This window comes from Lethenteron reissneri, chromosome 34 (genome assembly GCF_015708825.2).
Source record: "Lethenteron reissneri isolate LAM-NWPU_2019-01 chromosome 34, ASM1570882v1, whole genome shotgun sequence".
NCBI classification, from domain to species: Eukaryota; Metazoa; Chordata; class Hyperoartia; order Petromyzontiformes; family Petromyzontidae; genus Lethenteron; species Lethenteron reissneri.
In genome coordinates, this window is record NC_083812.1 from 16,157,927 (window position 1) to 16,185,728 (window position 27,802).

A 27,802-nucleotide genomic window follows, 5' to 3' on the forward strand; every position below is an offset into this window, starting at 1 on the left:
TACTTCACGTTACTGCCACTGATGCAATATTATTGGCACTCGTTTAATTCGTGTAAACGGACGTTTCCTGAATCCAATAATAGATGCCCCAAGCAACTGTCACCAGCACCTGGAGTGACACAGTGCATGTTCCGGTAACCTACGCTCTGCTAACGAGTGAAATGTGTTCACTTTTAGTGTCAATCATCTCCATAGTTCCTGATGCACGACTGTGGTCATCCAAAACAGACCATGCAACGTAGCAACGTATTGCACAAACACGAAGGAGACATCACGGCGATACGCTCCGCTGCTCCTGACAACGTGTATTATCTGGCTTGACCACGTACGTGTGTGATTGTCATGTGTGTGTGTGAGAGTGTGGGAGAGTGTATGTTCTCCTCCTGTTCTGCATAGCCAAATATAGCGGACAATGTAACTGGTATTGACCCAACATCCGAAGCTGCATCCACAGCAGCAGCCGTACGAAAGAAGAAGAGGAAGATTTCCAAAGTCAAGAGAGATTTCCCACTCTAATGAGCATTGATGGGCGGTGCTCATCTCCTCTTTACAGCCCTGAGCCAGCAGTGGCATACATTTCACATTCCTATGGCAGGGGCGTGATCTCAGCTGTACCCATAGGATTACCGTTGAGGGATGATGGGCTGAATTATCTCAATTAGCCTGCAACATACAAAACTATTGTTTATTATTATCATCAGGTAAGGTCCACTGAGCTATATCGCTCTTTTTCAGCGGAAACCTGGCCACAAATGATAGCTCGACGAAGTGGCTTATCACGTGGAAATTTATAGCAGCCAAATACCCTGAGCGCATATTGATTATAAATGTGCAGGGAAAAACCGGAGGACCCGGAGGAAAATCCACACGGCCACGGGGAGAAAGACATGCAAACTCCAAATCTACAGGCATCAGGGTCGGGATCGAACCCACGACCTCCTGTATACCAGGCGAGGTAGTTAACATCTCGCCACCTGTACACACTAAGGGACCTTACACACAAGCTGCGTGTGGATTGCGCGTGTACGATTGATCTCACCTGTGCTGAGCGTGGGCAAATAACGAACGGAGCAACGGGCGCTCCCCCCCCCCCCACGCCCGCATCCCACAGGATGTGCTGACCCCTCTGGAGATGCTGTGCTTGATCATCGCCGCATTGAGTCACGACCTGGACCACCGGGGCTTCAACAACTCCTACATCAAGAAGTAAGACCCCAGGGCATTTCTCATTCCTGGAGACTCTGCTACACCCATTTCACTGGGTGGAGATGCTAGGATACTGTGTGACTAAGCCATTGCCTTTAATAAACCTTCATTGTAAATGTTTTTGTTTCATTGCATGTTTTCTTTAGCTATGGGAAAATAGGAGAACCCAGAGGAAACCCGGCAAAACAGGGGGCAAACATACAAACTCCACAGGAAGGCGCCGAGTCGGGAATCGAACCCAGGCCCTTACCACTGCGCTGCTCTGGATTGGCATTTTTCTTATTGAACCAACCACGCAATCCTGACCATCGCTTTCAATCCCAGCCACCCCAGAGCCAGCTCCTACTCACAAGCGAGTATTGAGCCCCAGTCCCTAAACCCAGCAATGCAGCATGGCTCCTGTCGTCATGGCCCTTGTTCTAAACCAACTCACTCAGTGGGGATAATGTCACAAACACAGACACGGGGCATTCTTCTTTTTATCGTGTCCTGCCACCACAGTCGAATGTTTATCCAGGATCAGGCTCATGAGGATGTGGCCAGCTGTGGATAGATCATGGCTGATGATGATGTGGTCCGGTCTGTAGACCTGATAATGGCTCCTTCACATGGTCCGTGTCTCACTGCAGCCACAGCCGTGCTCGCATTGTCAGAGTAGCCCCACTTCTCTTTGCTGGTTGTTGACCTGCCACTCCCATTCCAAGTGTAATAAAAGACTCGACCACGGTGTCTGGCTTGGTGTCCTTTATTCGGTTCGTTTGCTGTCTCCCACACGGCTGTCCTCCTTTGAGACTTTCCACACGGTGCCGACGCTGTTGTTACACCCGTCACCGCTAACAGCCCCGCTGTTGATCTCCGCCGTTCCCGTAGCCTCTTAGCAGCCTCGCTGCTGTTACCCTCACGCAGCCCCCCTGGCTGTACTCGCTGCAGCTTCTCCTTGTGTCGCTCCCGTAGCCTCGGACAGCCTCGCGGCTGTTTCCCTGTCGCTCCTGTAACTCCTAGCAGCCTTGCTGCTGTCTCCCATACACAGCCTCCCCGGCTATACTCGCTGCAGCTCCTCAACCGCTCTCTCTCTCCAGCAGCCCCACTGCTGTCTCCTCCCGCAGCTCCGCTGTTGCTCCCTTAGTTGGTCACCGCTGGCCGACGGCGCCACTCTCCCCTAGCTTCGCCCTACGTGGCCTTACCCTTGCTCAGTCTCCCACTCTCTCCCGTCTCCTTCCGGTTTCCTCCCCTAAGGACCCGAACCTTGCTCCCACGTCACATAACTCCACCTCATCGTGACGTCATATCCGGGAGGTCGCTCGCGCCCGCATTACACCACCCTCCCCCGTAGAGAAAAACCCAGCCGACCTCGGCTGAACAATACCAACCAACAGTAATGCGGGCGAAACCGACCTTGACACACCAAAGGACACCAAGCATGCAATATAACAGTATAACAGTAACAGTAAGAACAATCAACACATCATAACAATCAACGAACGTACAAGAAGCAGGCAATAAATATAACAGTAAGAACAACAATGCAACATAACAATCAACGAAACACAAGGGATTTAAAACATGTGCGGGTCGCCGGCCCGTCCCGGACGGTCGGCGGCCCATCCGCAGAGCGGGAACGTGACGGAGGTCGAGGAGTGACAGGGCGTAATCCTCCTGTCGATGTTGGAGGTCCACCAACGTCCCGTGTCCCTGCAGAATTAGCCCCGGACGTGTCCCGCGACTGTGCCTGCAACGGGGTCGGAAGGGCCGCAGAGCCCGGAGCTCCCGCAGTCCTGGCAGGCACCCTCCGAGCAGGGCTCTTCGTCACCTGCGGCGTCACGGCCGGTCTGTCTGGAACAGGCACAACAGGCGCTCCCGCAAGATCAATGGACGCAGGCATGGGAGAGTCGGCAGCAACAGACCCCGGCAAGGCAACATTAGGAGATGACGCATCATGTAGGGGAGCAACATATGGTTTCAAGCGCGACGTGTGAACAAACCAGCGGCGAGATCCAATATGGACACGCGCCGACTGAGGGTTGGGAACCTCAATGAGGCGGACGGGCCCTTGCCAAGGTTTGTGAAATTTAGGAGAGGTACCCGGCCGCACTTGCGGGCAATGGAGCCAGGCCAGGTCCCCAACCTTCCAGGGGCACTCCCCCTTGGAACGTCGAGCATACCTCTCGTTCTGGGCCTGGGCTTTGGCCGTAGCCGCGCGGGCACTCTCCCGCGCCTCCGAGACCCGGCGAACAGTGTCCCGAATGTAATCAGGGAGTGGTTTACGAGGTCCCCTCACACCGGTTCCCAACTGCACATCCATCGGCGGCACGTTTTCCCGACCATACATAAGGTAAAACGGCGAATAACCTGTGGCCGCATGAGGAGTCATCCGGTATGCCGAAAGCACCCCCGGGATGTGCAGGTCCCAATCCGATTGTTGTTCACTCACCGTATGGCACAGCATGGCAGACAATGTCCGGTTTAGCCGCTCAACCATACCATCCGTTTGCGGATGGTATGGGGACGTCCGTACTTTCTTAGTCCCAAGGCCCGCGCACACTTCCGCCAATAATTTAGAAGAGAAATTTCGGCTCTGGTCCGTGAGGAGTCTCTCAGGCGCACCCTTATCCATAACGTACCCGAACAAAAAGGCGTCGGTAATGGTCGCGGCCGATTGGTCGGGCAACGGCCAGGCCATCGGCCAACGGGAGAGGTACTCGACCCCAACCAGAAAATATTTATTACCCCTCGCCGATGGTGGGAAAGGTCCCAAAATGTCCAGTGCCACCAATTCATTAACCCGAGACACCTGAATTGACTGTATAGGCGGCACATAAGGATGTTTAGGTGGCTTACGTCGGGCACAATCAGGGCACGCGCGGACGTGCCCCACGACATCTGTCGCCATGCCGTGCCAAAAGTAATGACGTTGCAACGTCAACAAGGTCTTCTGCACACCCAGATGTAATAGCGTGTCACAATGGAGAGTTCTAATCAACTCGTATCGCAGGGACGCTGGCACAACCAGACGCCAGCGCTCCTGGAGACCTTCCCTCCACATGAGCAGACCATCTCGGAGCGCGGTTTCCGGTACCCCATCTGTACCCGGACTCCCATTCTCCCCTTTAGATCGCTTCCGCAAGGACAACAACGACTCATCCATCATCTGCTCCCGTATCCAAACAGACCGCGGCAGATTCAAAACCCCGTCAGTCGGCCACGGTTCCATAGGAGCATCCGACTTCTCGACAGCTAACGCCAGCGGCTGAGAGGGGGATAGACTGGGCGTACATTTATGCGTCCCCGACGCACATTTGCAAGGGGAGCGCTGCGGCAATCTGGAAAGTGCGTCTGCGTTGGCGTGGCGCACCCCCTTCCGATGGTGAATTTGGAAGGAAAATTCCTGCAGCGTGTCCAACCAACGCGCCAACTGGCCGGATGGCTGATCCATTTTAAGCGCATATTGCAAGGCCGCATGATCCGTAGACACGACAAAGGAACGACCGTACAAGTACGGTCGAAACTGACGTAGGAAAAAAACAACGGCTAGGAGTTCCCTGCGAGTGACACAGTAGCGGGTTTCCGCGGGAGACAAGACCCGGCTACCATACACCACGACGCGTTCTATGCCCCCTTTAGACTGGGATAATACCGCGCCAATACCTGTGTCACTCGCGTCCGTATCAAGAATGAATGGGCGATCGAAATCGGGATAATCTAATGTTGGGTCCGTAGCCAACAGATCGCGCAGACTCTGAAAGGCCGCCTCTTCCGGCAGTCCCCACGCAAACTTACGTCCCTTACCCGTAAGGAGGTGCAAGGGCCTCGCGATCGTCGCAAAATTCGGCACAAATCTTCGATAATATGAGGCAAATCCCAAAAACCGACGTACATCCCCCACGGTGGCCGGAGTTGGCCAATCCCGGACGCACGCCGTTTTTTCCGGGTCCGTGGACACCCCCTCAGCACTCACGATGTGCCCCAAATAACGGACGGAGCGTTGCAGTAGGTGACATTTCTTTGGTTTGAATTTCAAATTCGCGGAGCGCATCCTCGTGAACACCGTCTCCCAGCCGCCTTAAATGTTCATCAAATGTGCGGCTGAAGACAATAATATCGTCCAAATATATGAGACATGTCTCCCACTGCAACCCCGTCAACACGAGCTCCATCAGCCTTTGAAATGTGGCAGGGGCCGCATTCAGCCCCATCGGAAGGCAGTTGAATTGAAACAACCCCTGCGGCGTACGGAATGCGGTTTTCTCCCGTGAGGGCTCGTCAAGGGGAAGCTGCCAAAATCCCGAAGAGAGGTCCAGTGTAGAAAAGAACTTCGCCCCCGATAATGCATCGAGGGAGTCGTCCATACGCGGCAGGGGATACGCATCTGCCACCGATATCTTATTCAATTTGCGAAAATCAACACAAAATCGCAATGTGCCATCCTTTTTCTTAACCAAAACCACAGGCGCGCCCCATGGGCTGTTAGATGGCGATATAATGTCCGCAGCCAACATGTCTTCCACTGCCCCCCGAACGTGTTCCCATTCGGCGGGACTCATTCGGTGCGAATTCAACCGAATAGGGGCAGCGTCGCCTGTATCAATGTGATGGGAAAGCAACGAGATGCATCCCAAATCCAAATCATTGGAGCTGAACACATCCGAATACGCCAATAACAATTTGCGAAGCGCACCACGTTGATCCACGGACAGGGAAGAATTTCCGTCACATAAGTTAGCAATCCAACGATCATCTGAAGCCACAGGCTCAGAAACACCAGCAACCACCCCCTGGCTATGCGAACAATCCTGAGCCGTAAATGCCATCGTGGCATGTGCCACAACCGTACCAGCCGGGACGCAGACGTTTTCCGCACCCGCATTGAGCACCTGTAAAAACGGTAATTGATCCGGCCGGACGATGGTCTGTGCCCCAACCAGCTCCAATCCGGACGTAATCGAGGCTGACGGAGACAACAAAACCCCAACCGCTCCTAGCCGATCAGGCAGGGGCTTCCGATACCGCAAGGGAATAAGCATCTGTGAGCCAGGTGGGATGTCAACAGATGCCACGGACAGCGCCTGCACTTGTGCGGCTGAAGCAGGTCGCCCCCAGGGCGACGGCAGAAACGAGATTTGACGGCCACTCGGCAGTTCAATACAATTCTCATTAATTTTGATCAAAATAGGCATCTTAGCCAGGAAATCAGTGCCCAATAAACAAGGAACTGCCAAGGACCTTGAAATCAACACAATGCCCGAGGCCGACACCTCCCCAATAGATATTTTAGCGTCCACCTGGCCCACGATGCCCATGCTACCCCCGTTCGCAGCGACGCACGACCCGTAAACCGGACGCACGGCTCCGGGTGGGATGTCCAACAGATGGAAAATGACATCCGAAATAATAGTCGCGGACGCTCCGGAATCGACCAAAATGCGCACGTCCACACCTTGTATAGACCCCGGTACAGTGGACGACCCCGTAGCGGCCGCGACAACCCTCCGTGCCAACTTGCGCCACTGCGTCACCGAGCGACAAGGCTCCGTCGATGGCCCCTCCTCAACAACAACATTTGAATCGCGCAACGAAGGTGATGGGTGAGGTGCAAAGCCTTGCCGGGTGTCTGGTGCGTGCCGACTTGCCTGTTTCGGAGGTTCCTTGGTCGGCTTGTCCGTTGATGAGGCCTCCTGTTGCGGCGGACCCGGGATGCGGGCCCAGCAGTCCTTTGCGTAGTGGCCCTTCCGCCCGCAGCGGAAGCATTCGGCGTCGTTGCGCCGAAGCGCAGGCCTTGCATCCCGCCGGCCCCGTGCCGGTGGTGCAGCGCGCGGGCCCGGCCCGCCGCGTCCCGACCATGGACCGGAGGCGGCCGTCAGCTCCTGAGGGCCCCCCCCATCCGGCACGTAGACCGCCTTCGTAGGGTCCCAACCCAGAGCGTCACCCTCTGCGACGGGCCCCCCCGTCCACGCCGTGACTTGTTTCCACCGTCGGAGGTTGAATTGTGCCTCGAGACATTTTGCCGCCGCCCGGGAAGTGAGCTTCTCATGCCCACACACAGGCATGGGAATCCCAAGATCCCGAGACAGCTCGAGCATCTTGCCCAAGATGAGAGGCTCGAGCAGTTCAGGTGTTGTCTCTGGATATGCGGCCATGGCCAAATCAAGCACCGCACCCCTGTATGCAACGGGCAATTCATCGGGCGCTCGTTGTCGTTGAGCAAATCGCCGATGCGCATCGTCAGGTGGCTCGTAGGCGTCGGCCATTTTTTCAAAAACTCCATATAATGTCTTCTTCTTTTCGGCCTTTCTGGAACGAAAAAATCGAACTGATTCGTCGTCCAGAAGAGTCGGCAACACTTCCAAGGCCTCAGCATCGGTCCACCTCGCCGAACGGACCGCCGCCAAGAATCTGCAGGCGAAAGCGCTCCAATCGCCGCCGATGGCGAATTCCTTGACTGTGGTAAGATGGCGACTCCGACTTCTTTTTACGCCGCCCTCCACCGATGGCTCCTCCGGTGGTAAATTCAAAATGGCGTCGAACCGCGGCGTGGTCAAGACGGTGGTTTCCCGCCGCGGAACGCGCAAGATGGCGGCCTCCTGCCGCGTGGCCGATGGCATCGGAAGCGAAGACAACGTGGCGGCCTGTGGAGCACTCTCAGCTCTCACCGTCGCCGCCTTTGGCGTGACGAGATGACTCAACTACGCCAGGACGTCCTTGAGAGTCTCCAGTTGCTCCGCCATCTGCTGCCATCGCGGATCAGCGTCCGATGTTGTTGGCGGGCCCGACACCACGGCGACATCTTCAACTCCAGTCCCCGTGCTCGTTTCAGCAGGGCTCTCCTCCACCACCCCAGCAGAATCCATGGTTGGAGGGAAGTCGTCGTCGTCGGACGAAGAAGCCAATGCTGGCGCCGGAATAGTTTTCTTTCTCACTTGCTTCGACATGCCGTTGCACTTCCGACACCAATGTAATAAAAGACTCGACCACGATGTCTGGCTTGGTGTCCTTTATTCGGTTCGTTTGCTGTCTCCCACACGGCTGTCCTCCTTTGAGACTTTCCACACGGTGCCGACGCTGTTGTTACACCCGTCACCGCTAACAGCCCCGCTGTTGATCTCCGCCATTCCCGTAGCCTCTTAGCAGCCTCGCTGCTGTTACCCTCACGCAGCCCCCCTGGCTGTACTCGCTGCAGCTTCTCCTTGTGTCGCTCCCGTAGCCTCGGACAGCCTCGCGGCTGTTTCCCTGTCGCTCCTGTAGCTCCTAGCAGCCTTGCTGCTATCTCCCATACACAGCCTCCCCGGCTAAACTCGCTGCAGCTCCTCAACCGCTCTCTCTCTCCAGCAGCCCCACTGCTGTCTCCTCCCGCAGCTCTGCTGTTGCTCCCTTAGTTGGTCACCGCTGGCCGACGGCGCCACTCTCCCCTAGCTTCGCCCTACGTGGCCTTACCCTTGCTCAGTCTCCCACTCTCTCCCGTCTCCTTCCGGTTTCCTCCCCTAAGGACCCGAACCTTGCTCCCACGTCACATAACTCCACCTCCTCGTGACGTCATATCCGGGAGGTCGCTCGCGCCCGCATTACACAAGTGAGCGAGCAAGTGGGTTGATGAGTGAGTGGGTCAGTGAGTGAGTGTGTAGGTGGGTGGGTGATTGAGCGAGTGGGTGGGTTGATGAGTGAGCGGGTCAGTGAGTGAGTGAGTAGGTGGGTGGGTGATTGAGCGAGTGGGTGGGTTGCTCGAGTAGGACCACTTACACACGTTAACTCTTGAGCTACCGAATCTTGTCCAAAGGCTACTTAAACACATCCAGGGCAAAGTGTTCGGCAGCGATGTGTCGCCTTCGTGCATAATATCCGAACGCTACCGCTGCGTGAACTATCACCAACTGGCTAGACACTGAAGTCACGCTCAGCTCGTTGTGCGGTCAGCAGGAGTGACCACCCCCTGGCAACGCTCTACGGACACTCCATGCTGGAGCACCACCACTTCGACCAGTGCCTCATGCTGCTCAACAGCCCGGTGAGAGCACGAGGGGCTTCCGGGGGCACACGGGGGCATGCGGAATTCCCTCCCCCCATCATCTCTTTTGTGAAGCTTGCGTAACCTTGCCCAAGTCAAGAAGCAAACTCCCAGGTATTCTTTGTTTTCCTTATGGCAGGAATGGCAAAATAAAAACGTAAGGTTAATTAGAAACATAGTAGACTCACAAGGAAAAAGATGACGCTTCCATGACTTATACACATAATCGCACTTCCCAATTTCTTAGGTATGCCCAATTCAGAGCGGCCTTGCGGGATAAGGAACTATCTCTGAACCTGACTGCCACCCAAACAACAGAGTGGATCATGGACCTTGAACAAAAAACAAGCTATCAGTCGCCTACGCTATGCTATCAAATCAAGCCTCTGTACCACGACCAAAAACCAACAAAACCTGGTTTTCACTTAATGATGCCACAGTAGGAATTGCCGAAAGAGACAAAATCTGGACTACTACGCTACAAAATCTTCACTCAGTCCCCCTCAGAGAAACCCAATTTAAAGTTCTCCATGGCAATTACTTAACTAACCAAAGAAGAGCCAAATTCGACAAAACAACCTCCCCCAGCTGCCCGAGATGCCCTCTGGACACCCCTAAAACACACAGACGATGCCTTTAGGGAATGTCCAGACATTAACACTTTTTTAAAAAATGATCAATTTAGCTATTTAAACCACATTCACAAAACAAGCATCTCACACTGACCAGAAATGTCCTTATTGAGGTTGAAACCTCAAGGCCTTTCCAGGAAGGCAAATACAATATTCCAAATGTTCAATGTTATGGCAAAACGCACCATTATAGCCAACTGGAAAGAGCCACGCTCCCCCCAACACTGCGGGAATGGGCCCATAAATTTCCAAAAAATGCCGCTCTAGAGCATCTAAGTGCCAAACTAAGGGGCAGGGAGGAAGCTTACCACCAAACACATAACCCCTTCACTACCTCTCCTCCAATGGGCATTGTTTCTTAGAGCTCTCAGAGCTTAGGAAGACACCAGGGTTGTAGAGTTTATTATAACGGTTTATTGAAACATTCGGTTTAGACAGGTTTCCATTGCACTGTAATCCGTAATGTGTTTGGACGGATGTCAACCCTTCTGTCATATCCTCTGTGTACCTAAATCGTTTTGTTTCTAAAATACTTTTGGGAAAAAAATTACATTGTACTCACCGCAGAGAACTGGAACGACACGACCACACTCTAATGATCTCTATTGCCAAACTGTGTCACACGTCCTCCCGTATGGCCTTGTGGGAGCCTTGGTACTGATAAAGCGATTTTATTTGAGCTTTTCGTCCGCTTTCGCTTTGATAGCGTAAATGTACGTCATCGGGAAAGGGTTAATAGTGCTGTTTGTTGCTGGTCGCTTGGAATCGTGGGATATTGGGCCAGCGCTCAGCAACTGTGTTCAAATGAAAACAATGGAACAATGTGATTTCACCATATGTGATGCCGGGTTGGTGCGCGGCGGCGTCGGTGGCAGGGGAACGAGATGCTGAGCAGCCTATCCGTGCAGGAGTACCGCTCGGCCGTGGGCATGATCGAGCACGCTATTCTGTCCACAGACCTGGCCACCTACTGCAAGTACGCACGCACATGCGCATGCACACGTGCACACACACGCAGGTTGGCTCGCGTGTCATGGGCAAACGGCACGCTCGCTTGCACGTACACATCACAATAAGCACCCATCATTAATTGGCTGGAAACGTCTGAAAATAAAAACCCACCTGAAAAAAGGTCCTACGGCTCGGTGTGGCTTTCCTGAATACATAAGTGGAAAGTAGAAATGTAACCACTTTGGATTAACTGCTCAAGAATTCCCAACACAAACATTACTAAAAACAATGTATCTCCCTGCCCAACGTCTCCCGCTCCACCGTTTGCTCACCCCAGCTACCACTGAGACCCTGACCCTTTCCTTCACCTCATCCCAACTCGACCACTGCACCTCCCTCTTCTACCGGCTCCGCACACTCTTCATCTCGAAACTTCAGATGATCCAAAATGCGGCTGCCAGACTTCTGACTCGCACCCATAAATCAGACCTAATTTTATAATCCTTCGACTGGCCCCCAAATCAAACGCAAATCAATTTGAAGATTGCACTCCAATTGTCTTCAAGATCCTCAATGGACTCACCCTTGCTTACCTCTCCTCTCCCATCTTACTCCACTCCCCTCCACGCACTCTCCTACCTCTCCCCTCTCATCTCACTTCATTCCCCTCCACACTCTCTCCTGCCTATCCCCTTTCATCACACACTGCTTCCCTCCACACTCTCCGTTCCAGCGACCAGGTGTGTTTGTTGAATCCCCCAGTTGACCTTCACCAGTGGGAGGTCGCTCATTCTACTCTGCTGCCCCATTCTAGAACTTCCTGTCCTTGCTGTCAACTCCCTGCCCTGTTCAAGTCCACGCTCGATTATTATTTTCTTCCCATGACTGCCTCAACAACAGAAACATCCACACTATCTGTAGAGCATCACAAGTTGCGGTTGCACAGATGTGCTATATAAATACTGTACACATTGTACTGTTATCCTCTAAGTTAGACTTTATCAATGCAATTTGTGACACAAATTTACGTAAACATTTACGCGAGTGGAACACAGGCATAATGCAAATAGGCTTTTCTGATTGGTGCCACCCATGCTCTACCTTGCCAGGAATCGGGGAGAGTTTTTCTCTCTCGTCAAGGACGGAACCTTTAACCTTGAAGATCAACATCACCGCAAGCTACTTCGGTAAAAGCGTAATAGCAGTCTATGTGAGATTTATGAACGTAGAATAAATGCAAATGGGAAAGCAAAGTGAATAAAAGTAACTTTTTTTTATGTCATCAACTTCACATGGTGGCCTCATGGCCGTAAGGTTGTGATACGGTACACGGTAGCACTCAGTGGCACACGGCGCCACATGGTGGCACACGGTGGCACTCGGTGGCACGGGGTGGCACACGGTGGCACTTGGCTGTGATTTATAAATACAAAGAAACTGGTATTGGCCAAAGTAAATCGCAAGTTCACACAGCAACACTGCCCCCTCCTGTGAAACACAAGGAAGGTCTCTCCTGAGAGTCTTGAGACTCGATGAGCCTTACCATGGTAAACAAGCACGGCAAAAATCATAAATGCAGAACTTTAGAGGCAAGGGCTGGTGGCTCACATTAATTTGTGGGATTCACAAATACACTGAGTACAGCAAATGGGCTCTTGAACTTATCTGTTTGGACCTACGATTGCTATCCTCGCGTATGCACGGGATTTTTGCCAGTTTCCTTCTGCACAATAAAAAGAAAACTCCTTAAAATTATTTATGTAACATCCCAGGATCCTCCCTCTGAGGCTTTCATGAATTCATTCAAGCGTTTTTATTAACTACTGTCAATGTATAAACACTCATTAATTGGATGAATACATCTTAATATCTTAATATATAGAGGACACCAGAGGTGGGACAAAGTCATTGTTATGCAAGTCCAAGTCGAGTCTGAAGTCATCAAATTCATGACTCGAGTCTGACTCGAGTCCAAGTCACATGACTCGAGTCCACACCTCAGAGGTGGGACAAAGTCATTGTTATGCAAGTCCAAGTCGAGTCTGAAGTCATCAAATTCATGACTCGAGTCTGACTCGAGTCCAAGTCACATGACTCGAGTCCACACCTCTGGAGGACACCTTCCAGCTTTCTGTGGTTCGTCAGCAAGTGTGAGATGCAATTTACTTGAACGACAGTGCTATATACAACTAAACATTATAATTCTACTATGATCATTTAGTGGTGGGGGTAGAGCAGTGGTGCAGTGGTTAGCACACCGCGCGATAAACCTGGCAACTTGAGTTGGATTCCTGTCCCTGGCTAACACTGTTGTCGAGCGATATCTGCATCCGTCTTGTGGCCCCCCATTCACCAACCCGCACTGACCAGCATGGTGAAGTATGGTCAATAACACCCCCACAACCGAAAATGAAACGGGGAGGCCATCATCCAGCAGTAGCTTGACACAAAGGGCTGTGACAATCCACTGCACATATTATTAAGTGGAGTCTACACACAAGGCCAAGGGATTTTTGGATCGCGGATGCCTTAATGAACCATAGAATGAAGTCGCGAATGCGAGGCTAACTGGAGCCATCGCGGCGTCAGGCTCGCACGTTCAGCGCTGCTGCGTTATTAACCCCTGGCAGGGCCATGATGATGACTGCGTGCGACGTCTCTGCCATCACCAAGCCGTGGCCTGTGCAGCAGAAGGTATGGATCCCTTCCTGCGCTCGCTTCACATCCCGAGCATGGCCGCCCCGCTCACGTTCGCAGTGGTGCAGGGGGGGAGACAGAACGTCGGCGGCCTTGTGCAGAGAAGCACTTTGTTCGGCGGTTGAACGACATCTTACTGAATTTCGATTTAAAGCCTGAGGACGGCTGCTTGTGTTGTGGCCGAAACGTCGTGAGAATTATTGTATTATGTTTTATTTATATTATTTCATTATTTCCCTTCTACGTGACTTTACCGAAAGAACCAAGAAGGAGAAATCTTACTGGTCCGTCATCCGTAGTGTTGGCTGGAGGGTGAAGCAGCAGTGGGTGGTGCTAAGAGTCTGTGGTGCCAACCGACATAAACGTTTGGGAGGGGGCAGCAGCATTGTTCAATTATTTATTCACAGATGTATGTCTGTGAAAAATCTGGAGGTTGTTGGGTACTTTTTGAAAAACCCTATTTAATATTGACACGCGATGTGGCAATGGGCCTTACGACGAATGTTGTTGACGAAATAAACACGCACATTGACAAATAAAACGCTCCAATCAGAGACATCATAGGCATGGAACACATCACGAAAGGGGTGGCAGCCGGTGGTCAGAATTTCAACTAAAATAAAAAAACAGCAGAGTGGTAGCCAAACGTGGGAACAGTCCCGAGAATACAACCACTATGGGGAGAGTGAGGATAAGATTGAACTATCTACTATTAATAACTTTATTTTTTATTTTACCAGGTAAGGCCTACTGAGCTATATTGCTCTTTTTCAGAAGCGACCTGGTCACAAATGATAGCTTCACGAAGTGGCTTATCATGTGGACATTTATAGCAACCAAATACTCGAAACGCGTGATGTTGATTCTAAATGTGGAGGGAAAAATCGTAGGACCCGGAAAAAACCCACGCGACCACAGGGAGAACACACAAACTCCAAATATACAGGTGTCTGGGTCTAGATCGAACCCACGACCTCTTGCATACAAGGCGAGATAGTTAACATATCGCGACTACACTCATGTGCAGGAGTGAAATGGATTGTAACATAGTACGATCATGAGAAATGGTCACAAACATATAAAATCAGTTGCAGAAGTCCGCAGAGGGGTGTATATAATGGATATGGTTTGATGCTAAGCACAGAGTCTGAGAGAAGCAGGCTGCCAAAGGGTTTCACGCAACTGTGAATTTTCCCCACACCCACAGAGAAACATTGATTAACGTTGCACGCACGCGCTGGGGAACGAAGCTTCATCAATAGAAAGTGCGCGTCATGTTGTACTCACTGTTGGGTCCACGCCTCTCATGGTTTTGCTGACACGGGGACGAGACATCGCTTTGTGTTTTACCGCAAGACGAATAAGACCACAAACAGCAATCGTCGTCTCTCTCATGTTCCTACAGATCGCCGAGCTGGTAGCCTCCGAGTTTTTCGATCAAGGTGACAGGGAGAGGCAGGAGCTGCACGTGGAGCCCATGGTAATTGCCTCCCTCTCTCTTCATCGGTGTCAAATCTCGGGAAAAAGGCTCTAAAGGCCCACGCATACCCGCACACACACAGGCTCCTGTTTTAGACACTTACCCAGGTGCAGTGGCTTACCCGTGATGCAGATTTCTTGAGTTGGTGAATTACATGGGTATAACGATAACATTAATTAAATTTTAATTGTAAATTAAATACTGAAAATGCATCTTCTATTAATTATGATGGTTGCTTGTGTTGCAATCGAATCGTCGTATTCTGTTATTATTTAATTACATTTCTTTCTACGTGACTTCACCAAAATGATCAAAGGGTAATTCCTGCAGTCACGAAAGCTTCTAGTCTAGTTTGAACCACCTCTACTGGGAATATTTGCCGTGCTTGTTTGTTTCACACTTAACTTCTAATTTAGCAACCAGGCTCTGCGTTAACTGTGTGCTAACCGACTCTCTGTGTTGCATTGCATTACACTTCCTAATTTTTATAAAATTTGCTTTCTACCGTGCTTGTTCCGTGCTTGTTTATAAGTTCATTCTCTCCTCTGGCCGCTATGGGGAGGAATTCCACACAACGCTCCGTGCTTGTTTGTTTAGAAGTCCAGTTTCCAGCTCGTCCGTCCGCTATGGGCAGGAATTCCACGCAACTATCTCATTGTTTTCTACTCCAAACCCCCCTCTGCCCCCCCTCCTTTATCTATTTACGGCCTCGACACAGAGACGTTGTCTTTCTGTGTGCCTATGTGTGTGTCTCTCTCTGTCTCTGTGTGCGTCTCTGTCTGCGTGTGTGTCTGTGTGTGTGTCTCCGTGTCTATGTTTGGTCTCTCTCTCAAATTTAGCAATCTTTGGAAGAACGTAATCAACCAGATGGGGTGTTGACTGTTGTGTTGCCCGACTCTCTGCGTTGTCTTGCACTATATTTCTAAATTTACTATGTTTGTTTTCTCATTCATTTGTATCTGATGATGGCTGCTTGTGTTGCAATCGAAACGTTGTATTCTATTATTATTTTATTTATTTCGACGTGACTTTACCGAAAGAACCAAAGAGTGCAACTGAGTACATTTGTGAATAAAATCATGAAACTATTTGTATTTTACTCGGTAAGGCCCACTGCGCTATGTAGCTCTTTATCAGAAGCAACCTGGCCACAAATGATAGCTCAATGAAGTAGCTTATCACGTGGAAATGTATAGCAGCTAAATACTCTAAATGCATTTTGATTCAAAATGTGAAGGGAAAAATCGGAGGACCCGGAGAAAAATCCACGAGAACACGGGGAGAACATGCAAACTCCAAATATACAGTCGTCAGGGTCGGCGCCGAACCCACGACCTCCTGCATAACACCACGGCGACCTTTTTAATTCTACTGATCAGAGCCTTTCTTTGGAATTCGACCTGCTCATGTGACCCGATGCTGCTCAGGTCACATACTGATCCAACCTCGGGTCGTTCAGGTCACCATATCCATCGCCGTGTTGCTGTCAAATTTGGTCGATATAATTCAAAAATGTGATCGATCTGAAACAAACCGAAGTTTCACGACCTTATAGGAAACCTTCAGCCGTGAGTCATTGTTTTTTGACATGTAAACATTTCAATATCTATGCACGTGATTGTGTCAATTGAGCTGCTTTTAGGCTTCAACACTCATCAATATTACTTGTCATTTTGAGGTCTCGATGTCACAGAATGGAGTGAGAATAAGTTTTCCCCTTTTTTCCAGCAACAAAATAGGTGTTAAGATGTTAAAACACCAAACTGAAACCTTTTACAAGGAATCATGTCTGCATTAACCACAATACTTGTGGTCAGAATACAAAACGAAAACGTACGTATCAGAGTACGTATCAGAGTACGTTTTCGTTTTGTATTCTGACCACAAGTATTGTGGTTAATGTAGACATGATTCCTTGTCAAAGGTTTCAGTTTGGTGTTTTAACATCTTAACGGTAAAGTCACGCAGGTATAAAATAAATTAAATTACGTTTCGGGCGCAACACAAGTGTCCTGACGACGGACGCTTGTGTTGCGCCCAAAACGTCGTGATTTATTTTATTTTATCCCTACGTGACTTTACCGAAAGAACCAAAGAGTATGGATTCCTGCAGTCATGATAGCTTCAAATCAAGATCTTAACACAGCTGTTTTGTTGCCAGATTAAAGGGGAAAACCTATTCTCATATTTTGGCACTGGCAAAGGAGGTCCCATGATGTAGAATGGAGTGAGTTCCACTCTGTATTGGCTCCCACAAAGTCCCACCGCCAGCAATAACGTTGAGTTCCTTTCACTCTCGCAGGTTGACGTATTGTTGCTATCGGCCAGCTCCACCAGCAGCAGCGGGGAGGGAGAGCTCTGCGACCGCCGTCTCAGACTCCCGTGCGAGGGGACGCTCGTCCACTGTGTGCGTGACGCGGGATTGTGATCACCGCGCGCTACGACGGTGTAACGTTGGCACGTTTGTGCCCCTCACTCCGTGTGACTCTGACAGGATATGATGAACCGGGAGAAGAGGGATAAAATCCCGACCATCCAGGTCGGGTTCATTGATGGGATCTGCCTGCCCCTCTATGAGGTACGGTCGTTGAGACTTTTGCTCGCAGCATTCGGCCTCAACCCACGTTCAAATGATGCCACTGCGCGGGTTGAGCGATAGTGCTGTACGGTACTCCGATGTATTTTTGGATTCGACCGCACGTTGTTCGGCATGATGTCAGACGTTTTGTTCCACGAGACCGCCGGCAGTGTCTCGGTCTTGTCGGGCATTATTATTATTTTTACAAACTCTTTCTTTTTTTACCAGGAAAGGCCCACTGATCTAGCTATTTTCTCACAAACGACCAGGCCACAAATGATAGTTCAACGGAGTGGTTTATCACGTGGAAATATTTACAGCAGCCAAATACTCTGATTCACGATTCCAAATGTGGAGGGAAAAACCGGAGGACCCGGAGAAAAATCCACGTGACCACGGGCAAAGAGACACGCAAACTCCAAACATAGAGACATGACTTTTAGAGGAAGAAAAATGAAATCTCGAGTTCACCTCTATTGCGAGCGATAATGAGCGTGAGTGAGGAATTCCACTTTACCTCCCCTGCACGGGGCATGTGTTCGACAGGGCACAAGGGGCACGGGGGGGGGTCACGTTCCAAATACCTTCAGACCCCCTCTGCAGACCCAGTCTCTTCACTGCTATCTCACTAACGCACGCACACACACAAGGGGCCGTCCATAAATGATGTCATGCACCTAGGGGGGGGGGGGGGGTGTGACAAGGGGGAGGGGTTGAGAAATATGACGTCACATCAAAATGCGCAACTTTAAATAAATATAGACAACACGTTCTACTTAATTAAATAGACTTTTTAATAAATGTTTTCTCCTACAACATCAGAGTGCAGCGCCACATTAAATACGCACTACAATGACAATAGTTTAAAGCGATTTGAAGCATGTTTAAAAAAATTTGGGGGGGGGGGGCAGAGCTTTGTGACGTCATTTGAGGGGGGTCTGACTTTTTGTGACGTCGTGTGACGAGGGGGGGGGGGGTCAAAAATCGTCCAAAATCGCGTGACGTCATTTATGGACGGCCCCTAACTCACACACAACTCAAACAAGGAATGACTTACTCTATAATTATGCAACATAAAGCTAGAACTGAGTAATTACTGTCCTCGCCGGTGGAGGCTGGTTGTGAGGAACACTAAAGACGATCGTGTCAGGGCGAGTGTGATTTATTTGTTCATGAGAGGAGCAGACAGGGAAACAATGTCACCTGCTTCCGTGCTCAACAATGGGCTGTGGATGGTCCATCGTTTCTTTCTCCTCAATATCACGAAACATTTCAGTTGCGGTTGATCTTTTTTTGCACCCGTGTATCCCTCACTCGCATATGGTCAAAAAACACCAAATATACCACACCAGTGGCTAGGGCAGACCGGACTACGAATCTACTTCGGGCAAAGCGTGTGTCGTAAAAACCTAAACGCTTTCGAGACAAAGGGGAGGGCGGCGTTGAGGCAGCCACCTTCGGCGGTCGGTCATGGAGAACGGCAGCGGGCGGCATCGTCCCCTGGACCCAACGGCCCCGCCGGTCGTAGCCAGCACGGTTACGCGGCCGTGGACATGGAGAGGAAGGGGCGTACAGGACAGCCCCCCCCCCCCCCCCCAACGGCACCACCATCGCGACCCCCGGCTCCTCCGTCGCATGCCGCTGCGACCCCCCCCCTGCCCCGCCAACCTCCCCCCGTGTGCTTTCCTGTCTCTTTGATAGTCAACAAAAATTGCCACGCAGTTGCTGACCTGCGTGGACAGAACCACACCGCAGACCGCGGGTCAGGTGCATGTACAAATGTGAGCGATGGATTCGGAAACCTTGACTCTTGAGGAAAAACTCAACGCATTCGTCAGTAACACTGCCGTGAAACGGAAAAATATCGAATTGGCAACGTTTCAGGCAATGGTCCTTCTTCAGAGCAGAGCATCCAAGACGTCACCTAGTGTACTTATGCACTGTATTGTTTTCTCCTGAGTGCGGTGTTATTGGCACGCAGGGTGGTGTTGGGTTGTTTTGTTATTTATTGCAAGGAGGCATTTGTATCGTTCTGATCTCTCTACTCCCCGCCGCGTCCCCTCCCGCAGGCCCTCAGTTGCGTGTTCCCAGCGTGCGCGCCCTTGCTCAGCGGCTGCCAAAGCAATCGGCAAAACTGGGAGAAGCTCACGACGAGGTGCGATGGGCAGCAGGATCCGGGAGCGGAGCTCAACGATGAAGGATTGAAATGAAATCGAGACCGAAACGTTCAGTCAGGAAGATGTTATTATGCACTGTATGCGCGAAGACATTTTGTTACTACACCCCAGATAGGGATGCGGACATTCTACGTTTTTCTTTCCATTGCGTGTAGTCCCCAGGGGGACGATCGTGAAACTCGTGCATGCGAGGTGGCCCTCGCAGCAGGAGACGACCTCCGGCGGCGTAGTGGCCGCGATTGGCTTGGGCCCCGGGGTACAGGCGATCAAACGGCTCCCACCGCACCCCGGGGTGACGTTCCACCCCATTCGTGGCCTTTGCGCCTCGACCGCACACAGCACCACGCGTGTCTCTCCTCAGAAGTCTTCTTGGCCGGTGTATCACATTGAGTGGCCCTGCCCACGGCCTTGTATTTAAAAACTAAAACAAATGATAGCTCAACGAAAGCGGCTTATCATCACGTGCACCGCCTGGACATCTTGATGGCTACGCCACTGAGGGCATCAAAGTAGACCCATCTGTATACACTGGACTGCAACAAGGTGGCAGCGTTGAAATTGGACGGATATTAATTTTAATGCTAGAGACCTTCCACCCACGACAGTACACTTGGCAATAAGCAGTATGACTGGTGCTAGTTTGCACATCACCGCAGTGAGGGGTTCACTCAGTACTGCTCTGCGCACCGCTCGCATTAATTTATTCCTGTAGCTTGTGAAAGTTCTGCCAACCTCATCTGCGAGACTGTCCACACACTCTGTGGTTTGTTCACGTGTTGTGCCCCATGTGTCCGCGATCGCGTGTCTGCTGTGCGTGAGAATGTGATGTACTGCATGTCCTGCATTCTGCGTCTGCTCTCAGTGGACGGTGTTTGCGACGTGGTGCACCCTCGCGATAATCTCCGCGTACGTGTCAGCCATCGGCAGGGCTGTCACCAGCTCTCATAGGCCACTGCTCGCACGCCTCCTGTCCGCTCCAACTGTGCCACGTTGTTAACATCTGGCATCGTGACAAACGAGAGAGAAAAAAACCCTCCGCAAACAGCTTGTGGTGTCTTTTTGATTTCCTGCTGCTCAAATGAGCATTGAGAAATTGATGTTCACGCTCCCCCCCCCCTTGCACCCCCGCATTCCTCGTTTGCAGAGCCAGTGGTGGAATACCAACATTTCTATGGTGGGGGGCGTCTATCCACAGGATAATCATTGTTGACTTTACCGCAAATTTGTGCTCGTTTTAGTCACCCCGGAGGGATGATGGGCCGTCAACAGTCAATCTCCAAACCAAGATCTTGACTGGCAACTTTCTGATTGCGAGCCGGTTGCTCTACCATTGTGCCACCAGATGGCAGCCTGGTTAGTCACCGCTTGTCACGCAAACGAAGCGACCAGATTGTAACGTGTCGTGGAGGGATGTTTGGATTTGGCAATGATGCACCACGACGCATACCGCTTGCTGTGCTTCTCATGTCCTAAATCCGATCTGTATGCGTCCTACTGTAATGTTCGAGTATGCCCGCTCCGAGCCTCACATATTTTATAACAATATTTCACAGCCACCGCATTTCCACGTCAACCACGTGAGAACTTTGTATAAATGCATTGTTGGAAGCCGGACATTCATTTATACAATTTTTTTTCTTTTTTTACCCAAACCTGTGTATGTACCTTTGAAGATGCTCCTGCTTCTGTACATATTGTTAGTATATTTTTTACATTGTACAGTAAACATTGTTGGAAATGTTTCTCGAGTTTGTGGTGGCATGTGTTCAGCGTGTGTTCTGTACGTCTTAGCGATAGTGGGAATAGCATAGCAAGAATTACAGGTGCGATCATCCAGCCCACACTTGAAACGTGTTGCTTTTGTATCGTCCCAGGTAGTTTACGAGTCAATCTCGTGGCGACCTCAAGAGACGCTTTTGCAGTTCTGAAGACTGTAGTTGTTAAAGAAAACTGATACAACACGGCTTTGTAGAGATGTCTTAATGGAGCACGATACACTGGCGGCACTCAAGCGCCCATGCTCTCTCCAGCGCAGTGCCTTCCCTCGCCACTAGTAACACGGCTTTAACGCTGCTCGTGTCGACCACATTCGTTCCCTACTTGGCTACACACAGCAACATACTTGCTCACGAGCGTGCACCCAACAATATACGGCTTCAACCGCACACAAACCCCTCGACAGAAGCCTTCTCAGCTGGTGTCTCACATTGAACCCATGGGCTTATATTTGATTTATATTTGAAAAGCAAAGATTGTTTTTAACCAGGTAAGACCCACTGAGCGAAATAGTTCTTTTTCAGAAGCTATCTGGCCACAAATGATAGCTCAACGAAGTGGGAATTGATAGCAGCCAAAGAGTCTAAATGCGTGATTTTGATTATAAATGTAGAGGGGAAAACCGGAAGGACTCGAAGAAAAATCTGCACGACCACAGGGAGAACATGCAAACTTCAAATATATAGAGAGTTAGTAAGGTTTGTCACGTCAACAAGGCATGCCAATTAGTGACTAGTTGAGCACACCAGTGTGTTGGAGAGTAGACCCACGATTTTTTCTAACCCTAAAAAAAAAAACTGATGGATAATATTGGTCACGAAATCCTGCTACTCGTTAAACACATTCAAATTGAGCAATGCTCCCATTGGTTGTCGAGACGCTATTCTCCACGTGTTTGGCTCCAGGCCCTTCTGGACGGTGGGACCCTCTCTGGTGAAAGAGCCTAATATGTTAACTACCTCACCAGGTTGATTTACAGGAGGTCGTCTATCTCGATCCCGACACTGACGCCTGTTCTATATTTAGGTGTGTATATTTTGACACTGGCAAAAAGGTCCCATGGATATAACACTGTAAAGGTTTTTTGTTAAATTGTGTAAATTAAAATGTATCATTAACCAACCACCACCAGACACAGTCATTTAATAAGGTTGGTCACGTGAACTAAATGTGCCAATTAGTTACTACTTCAACGCCTGCTTCGTTACTAATTATGCATTGGCTGTTGGCGGGTTTAACGACGCATATTTACGCAATCTAACCTGAAAACAAAACTTTTATGAATAATATTTGTCGCGAAAGCCTACTGCGTATTAAACCTCATTATGCGGGACGACTCATTGTCACGATTCAAGGTCGCATTTTAACTCAAAACACGAGGCGAGTGGATGACACATCTAATATCAAAAGCTCTCCACTGACACTGGCTGCCAATAATGTCAGTAAACCAGCTCATTCACCCGTTCAAGACGCACCAACAACATCTCTAACCCTGCACCAAGCAGCCGCTAGAGGGCGACGTCAACCTGGAGGCAGTTTTCTAAGTTGACGCTGCGTTGTCCAGCGCATGAAATAGCACTGTGAGACCAAAGCGTGGAGTGGCACGGGGGGGGGGGGGCAGTCAGGGACATTCGTTTAATTTCGCTTGTTTTCTTCTTTACGTATTTTTCTGTATCGATATCTAGTTAGCAGACGATGGAATTATTTGGACGATGATGATACAATATCCGTTTAGTCTTCATAGGCACTGACAACCAAGTGGTGCACTTTGATTGCCAGCTGCATTGATAATTTATTATTGCAGAAGTTCGGTGGGTTTGAATCCGGCAGGCCACCCTGGTTATTTTTTGCGGGTGTATTAACCATTACAGTACGCGCCGTCTGCTTAACGGCGCACTCGAAAGATCCCTCTGAAGCCATTTGAAACACGTCGGCCATAGTGTGCCGGCATCATGGTCCACATTTGGAGCCTCATCGGCACACTACTCAATTGGGATTACACAAAGCAATGTCAGCCTTTGCTGTGAAACTACTGCAGACCGTATCTGAAACACATCAGCGCCTTCGCGATGATAGATTTGCGTGTGCATATCAAATGTACTCCGTTATTATGTATCAATATATTATTATTATCTGTATGAATTAAATTGAAGGTGAGCCGGTGGTGGAAGTTATTGCTAAGATTATAAGTGATATTTAGCATTTTTATATCAAATTGGAATTTGTTCAATTGAAAAAATATAAAGCTCTACTTTGGTATTCAAAGCCACTCCTCTGCACAATATATTCTGTGCTTAGATATATTTTTCTTGAAAGAAGGATATAGGAAGGATACAGGCTGTCGGGAAACAGGATTATATTTATTTATAAGCAGTATATTGAATTTCGTGCATTCTAAGCAGGAGGTCGTAGGTAAATCTTGTCACATTGTGGGTTTGGCTGCACTTGATAAATGCCCTGTACTGCGCTGAGCTGCCATAGATTCCTGCTTTTTTAATGTTTGGCTTTGGATGTGAACTAACACATCAAAATAAATACGAATATGCGTATGTAAGGTGCACGGCTTAGAGCATGAAGATATGGGTCTTTTGAACAAACTTTTCTATTCAGTCAAACGTATACACATCGAACGGGCTTTCTGATATTGATAATTTCTCATGAGTTAATACAGCTTTCTTGTGAAATGCATCAATCATACCCATTGCTACTTAAAGGATTTGTTAATTAAGCTACCGATGTAGATTACATTGGTGAATTACAAAGTTTGCAATAGAAGTTTCATTTATATGCATTAAACATTACATTGCAGCTGATTCGTGAGTGCAAAAAAGTCTGATTTAAAAAATTTAATTACTATTTTGATGGATTTGGTAATATACATTTAAAAGCCCAGAGTCGTAGCCTTACTGAACGCCGTGTAGTGTTAGGATAAGGCCAGACATAATATTTTGTTAAGACAAGTCATGTTAACTAGCATATGAAGACAGAGGAGCGCATGAAGGGCCGGTGCGACCAACACGTCCGACTGCCTTTGTCTTTTGACAGACAATGTCGAAGGACCAGACCAGTTTCAAATTCCAACAGGCAATGGTTTGCCTGGCCAGGAGTTGAATGCTGGTCGTCAGGTTTATAACGCAATGCACTCAATCACTAAGCCGTGGCTCTTCACTGTAGCACACCACAAACATATGAACAACACACCCATACATTTTTGAATGTGCACCTCATCGGATCGAAAAGCAATCCAGAGCACCACAAAGCACCGCAAAGCGGGCACTAATGACTCGTGCTCTCTGGTCCCCTTCGCAGAATTAAACAATTGTCAAAGGTATTTGGTCAAGGACGCAAGCGAACACAAAGTACAGATGCGAGCCGTGCAGATAAAGACTGGAGTGTGGAATGGAGAGATTGTTAATATTCAGTGGCTTTACGTTGCTCTTAGCGCATGTGTTTGGTAACGGAGGTAATGCCAGCATCTATTTTGTTGTCTTTCTAACGCTTTTAATTTAATTAAAATTTGATGACAAATGTATGTTTGAGCACGACAACACGGGATTGCCTCGAGGGCAGAGTCGACCTGCAGATAAATGTTTGAAACACTTCAAAAAGCCATTGATGGGCTGCCAAACACCTAGTTTAGATGCTGGAAAACGGCACTATAATTCAGCAAGTTACCAGTCTACAGACACAACTTTGTGTAACTACAGTTTCACTATTTTACCGAGAGATTTTCTAAAGGCTACGGTTTTCACAATAATTTACAACTGCACAACAAATGGAACGTGTTGGTAAAATAAAGCATATTAAAGGCTAAACCAGAAACACGTGTTCCTGTTTGACTTTCCATGTGTTCAGTCACGTAAAAACCCATGCGACCGTGATTGTCTGGCATCACGGATGCGCGCGTTGCTCACTGGGTTTGACCCCATGCGCCGACAAGCGACATCTATATTCCTGGAGTGACAAAGTGGTCAGCTTGTGAGCCTCCCTAAACCGCAGCCTGATTGATATATCGATTGTTAATGGAAGCGTGGGTGTCCGTAATAGACACGGGCACGTGCAGTAGTTGGGTCGAGGAGTGGCTTGGGAGACCTCGTGGCACTCATTACGTGCATGAACGATGCACCGCGGCGTGCACTGGGACGCGTACCCCCCACCGGTGCTCAAATGACTTTTTTTTTTAACAAACGAAAGAAATGAAGCTCATAAACCAGAGTCAGTAGCTCATGACACACTCAGCCCCCTTCCCCCCATAGGCCACAGAGTGCTTGAAATGCTACATCGTGGCTTTTTTCAAATACGTTTTTTTTTAATTGGCAGGTTCGGATAGGCCACACTAAAATTGCTTGCGAGGTGTTTGGGCTGGCATGAAATTGAGCATAAAATTGTTCATTGCATTATTTTTTCCCTTTTCTCTTTCCGTCCGCGTTTCATGTTGACTGCCCACAATCTAAAACAACAAACATCGCCGCCGTCGTATGTCTGTAATCGTATTCATGAGGTTCAGTAACTCAAAAGGGACTCTTTTAAAATGTCGCATTTGCATGTTGACGCGACACAATTGGATAAAACATAAATTACAATTATCACGGCACGTGAACAATAACTACTAAAAGGGCATGTGTAGAAATGCGAGTTTTGTGTATGGATATACACGCTGCACGCCCTGAAAGGGTTCTGTGAGCACTTAATAGTCCCTGTGTTGTGTTTGTGTTGAACACAAAACTAGAATGCACGAGAGATATGGCTTCTGCGAGGCTGCAACATTTCTTTGGTCTTTGAGAAGCGACCAAACATTACATTTTGCCTCAGTTAATTTAATTCCTTTTAAAAGGCACTGCCCTCCCATTAACTCAAGCGGTGCCTAAGGCTTCGTTCTCTTTAGTACATATATCGCGTACCAACCCCATCGTCCCTGCCAGACAGACGCGCTCTATTGCGAACCCTGCCCTGGTTTCCCATCCAACGCTTCAGACCACTGCAACCTGCCAGGCCAAATCATAAGCGTAAGCGAATTAGAATAAAAAAAACGGAAGGGCAAATATGTGCAATCTATTACACGTGATACAATGTAGTCGGAATCCTCAATTGAAAGCTGAAAGATATCTTAATTAAAGTTGCACATGTCCAATTAATAATTGTGCCGGGGTAATAATCCATGCAAAAAAAATCCGCAATTGGAAATTACTGGGTGCAGAGTGGGATGCCAGTGACGAACGACAGTAATCGTATTTTATTTAATTAGTGATAAAATGCATTGCTATTAAACACAAGCTGCACCGCCAACGAATCAACTAGTCGAATGAGCGCGTACAAGTGTACAACGATAGGAGAGAAACATCACTGCTGTCGCAACGATATCAGCGGTGACGGGACATGGCTATAACCAACACCGACGTGAGATGCCCTGTGAAACGGTGCCCGAAACATTCCATCAGTCGAACGAGCTGGGATCGCCGCACGCTGGGCCAACGATGCTCCCGGTGGGGAGCCAGTAACACGTGCTGCCGCATTCATAAGCAGAAAAGCGTTGCTTATTTAGCTGCGGCGGTACCCTGGGCAAGCACACACACTCCGAACACTCGCCTCGGTCACAATAAATAGTAAGATTCCACACAACTTTCATTACGATTCCCCGGGGTGATTTCGTAAAAAAAAAACTATGTTGATATCCGGCACACCTTCGAAGCAGTTTTTAAAGTTAACGCTTTTTCGATAGATGGATATATGAACGAACAAATAAATAAATAAATAGCCAGTGTACTCGCTGATTGACAGATGGGAACACTGGGTGTGTCTATTTTCGGTAGGACCCGCTTGGTGGTTGTGCTCGCATGCGAGCCGCGTCCACGTGTCACGCGGAGGACGCTGGGTGGATGGGCGAGCGAGCGAGAAGGCGATCACTGCCGCTGGCGCTGCTCGCGGTGCTGGTGGTGGTGGTCCTGAAGTGGACAGCGCCCGGGTTCCTGTAATGTAACGCAGAGGAGCGCTGTAAAATATGTATGCTGGCAGGCAGAGGGAGGCTGTGGGAGCAGTGTGTGTGAGCTTCGGGCTCCTCCTTCCCTCGAGTCGGTTGGCGTTAAGGAACGGTCCGGTTGCGTTTCAATAATCTTAGCTCCCCCCGCCCCACCACGTCCCTAACCCCCACGTCCAACCCCCCCCAACTCCCCCTTTCTCATTTCTGGCGTTACCGCTCCGGCGGCGCGAAGTGACAAGCGGAGATAAAAATACATAAACAAATACTCAACAGCAGAGATCAGCTGTCAGTTCGTCGTCCCTGCCCAGATCGCCCTCTCTAAACATTTCTGC

General features: G+C 49.5%; 1 protein-coding gene across 3 annotated transcripts in view; it reads left to right on the forward strand.

The window, feature by feature from the left end:
• PDE5A (phosphodiesterase 5A) overlaps nucleotides 1–21,459 on the forward strand; it is a 46,825-nt gene extending 25,366 nt beyond the window's left edge. For 2 of the 3 annotated variants that reach the window (XM_061565458.1, XM_061565460.1), the window contains exons 16-23: nucleotides 1,112–1,206; nucleotides 9,112–9,202; nucleotides 10,710–10,810; nucleotides 11,895–11,972; nucleotides 13,416–13,479; nucleotides 14,888–14,962; nucleotides 17,457–17,540; nucleotides 19,610–21,459. In XM_061565458.1, the coding sequence (XP_061421442.1) occupies nucleotides 1,112–1,206; nucleotides 9,112–9,202; nucleotides 10,710–10,810; nucleotides 11,895–11,972; nucleotides 13,416–13,479; nucleotides 14,888–14,962; nucleotides 17,457–17,540; nucleotides 19,610–19,750 (729 nt within the window). In that variant the 3' untranslated portion in view covers nucleotides 19,751–21,459. The remainder of the gene's footprint in view (nucleotides 1–1,111; nucleotides 1,207–9,111; nucleotides 9,203–10,709; nucleotides 10,811–11,894; nucleotides 11,973–13,415; nucleotides 13,480–14,887; nucleotides 14,963–17,456; nucleotides 17,541–19,609) is intronic. The other variant, XM_061565459.1, reaches the window with a different exon arrangement.
• Nucleotides 21,460–27,802: the final 6,343 nt, after the last annotated feature.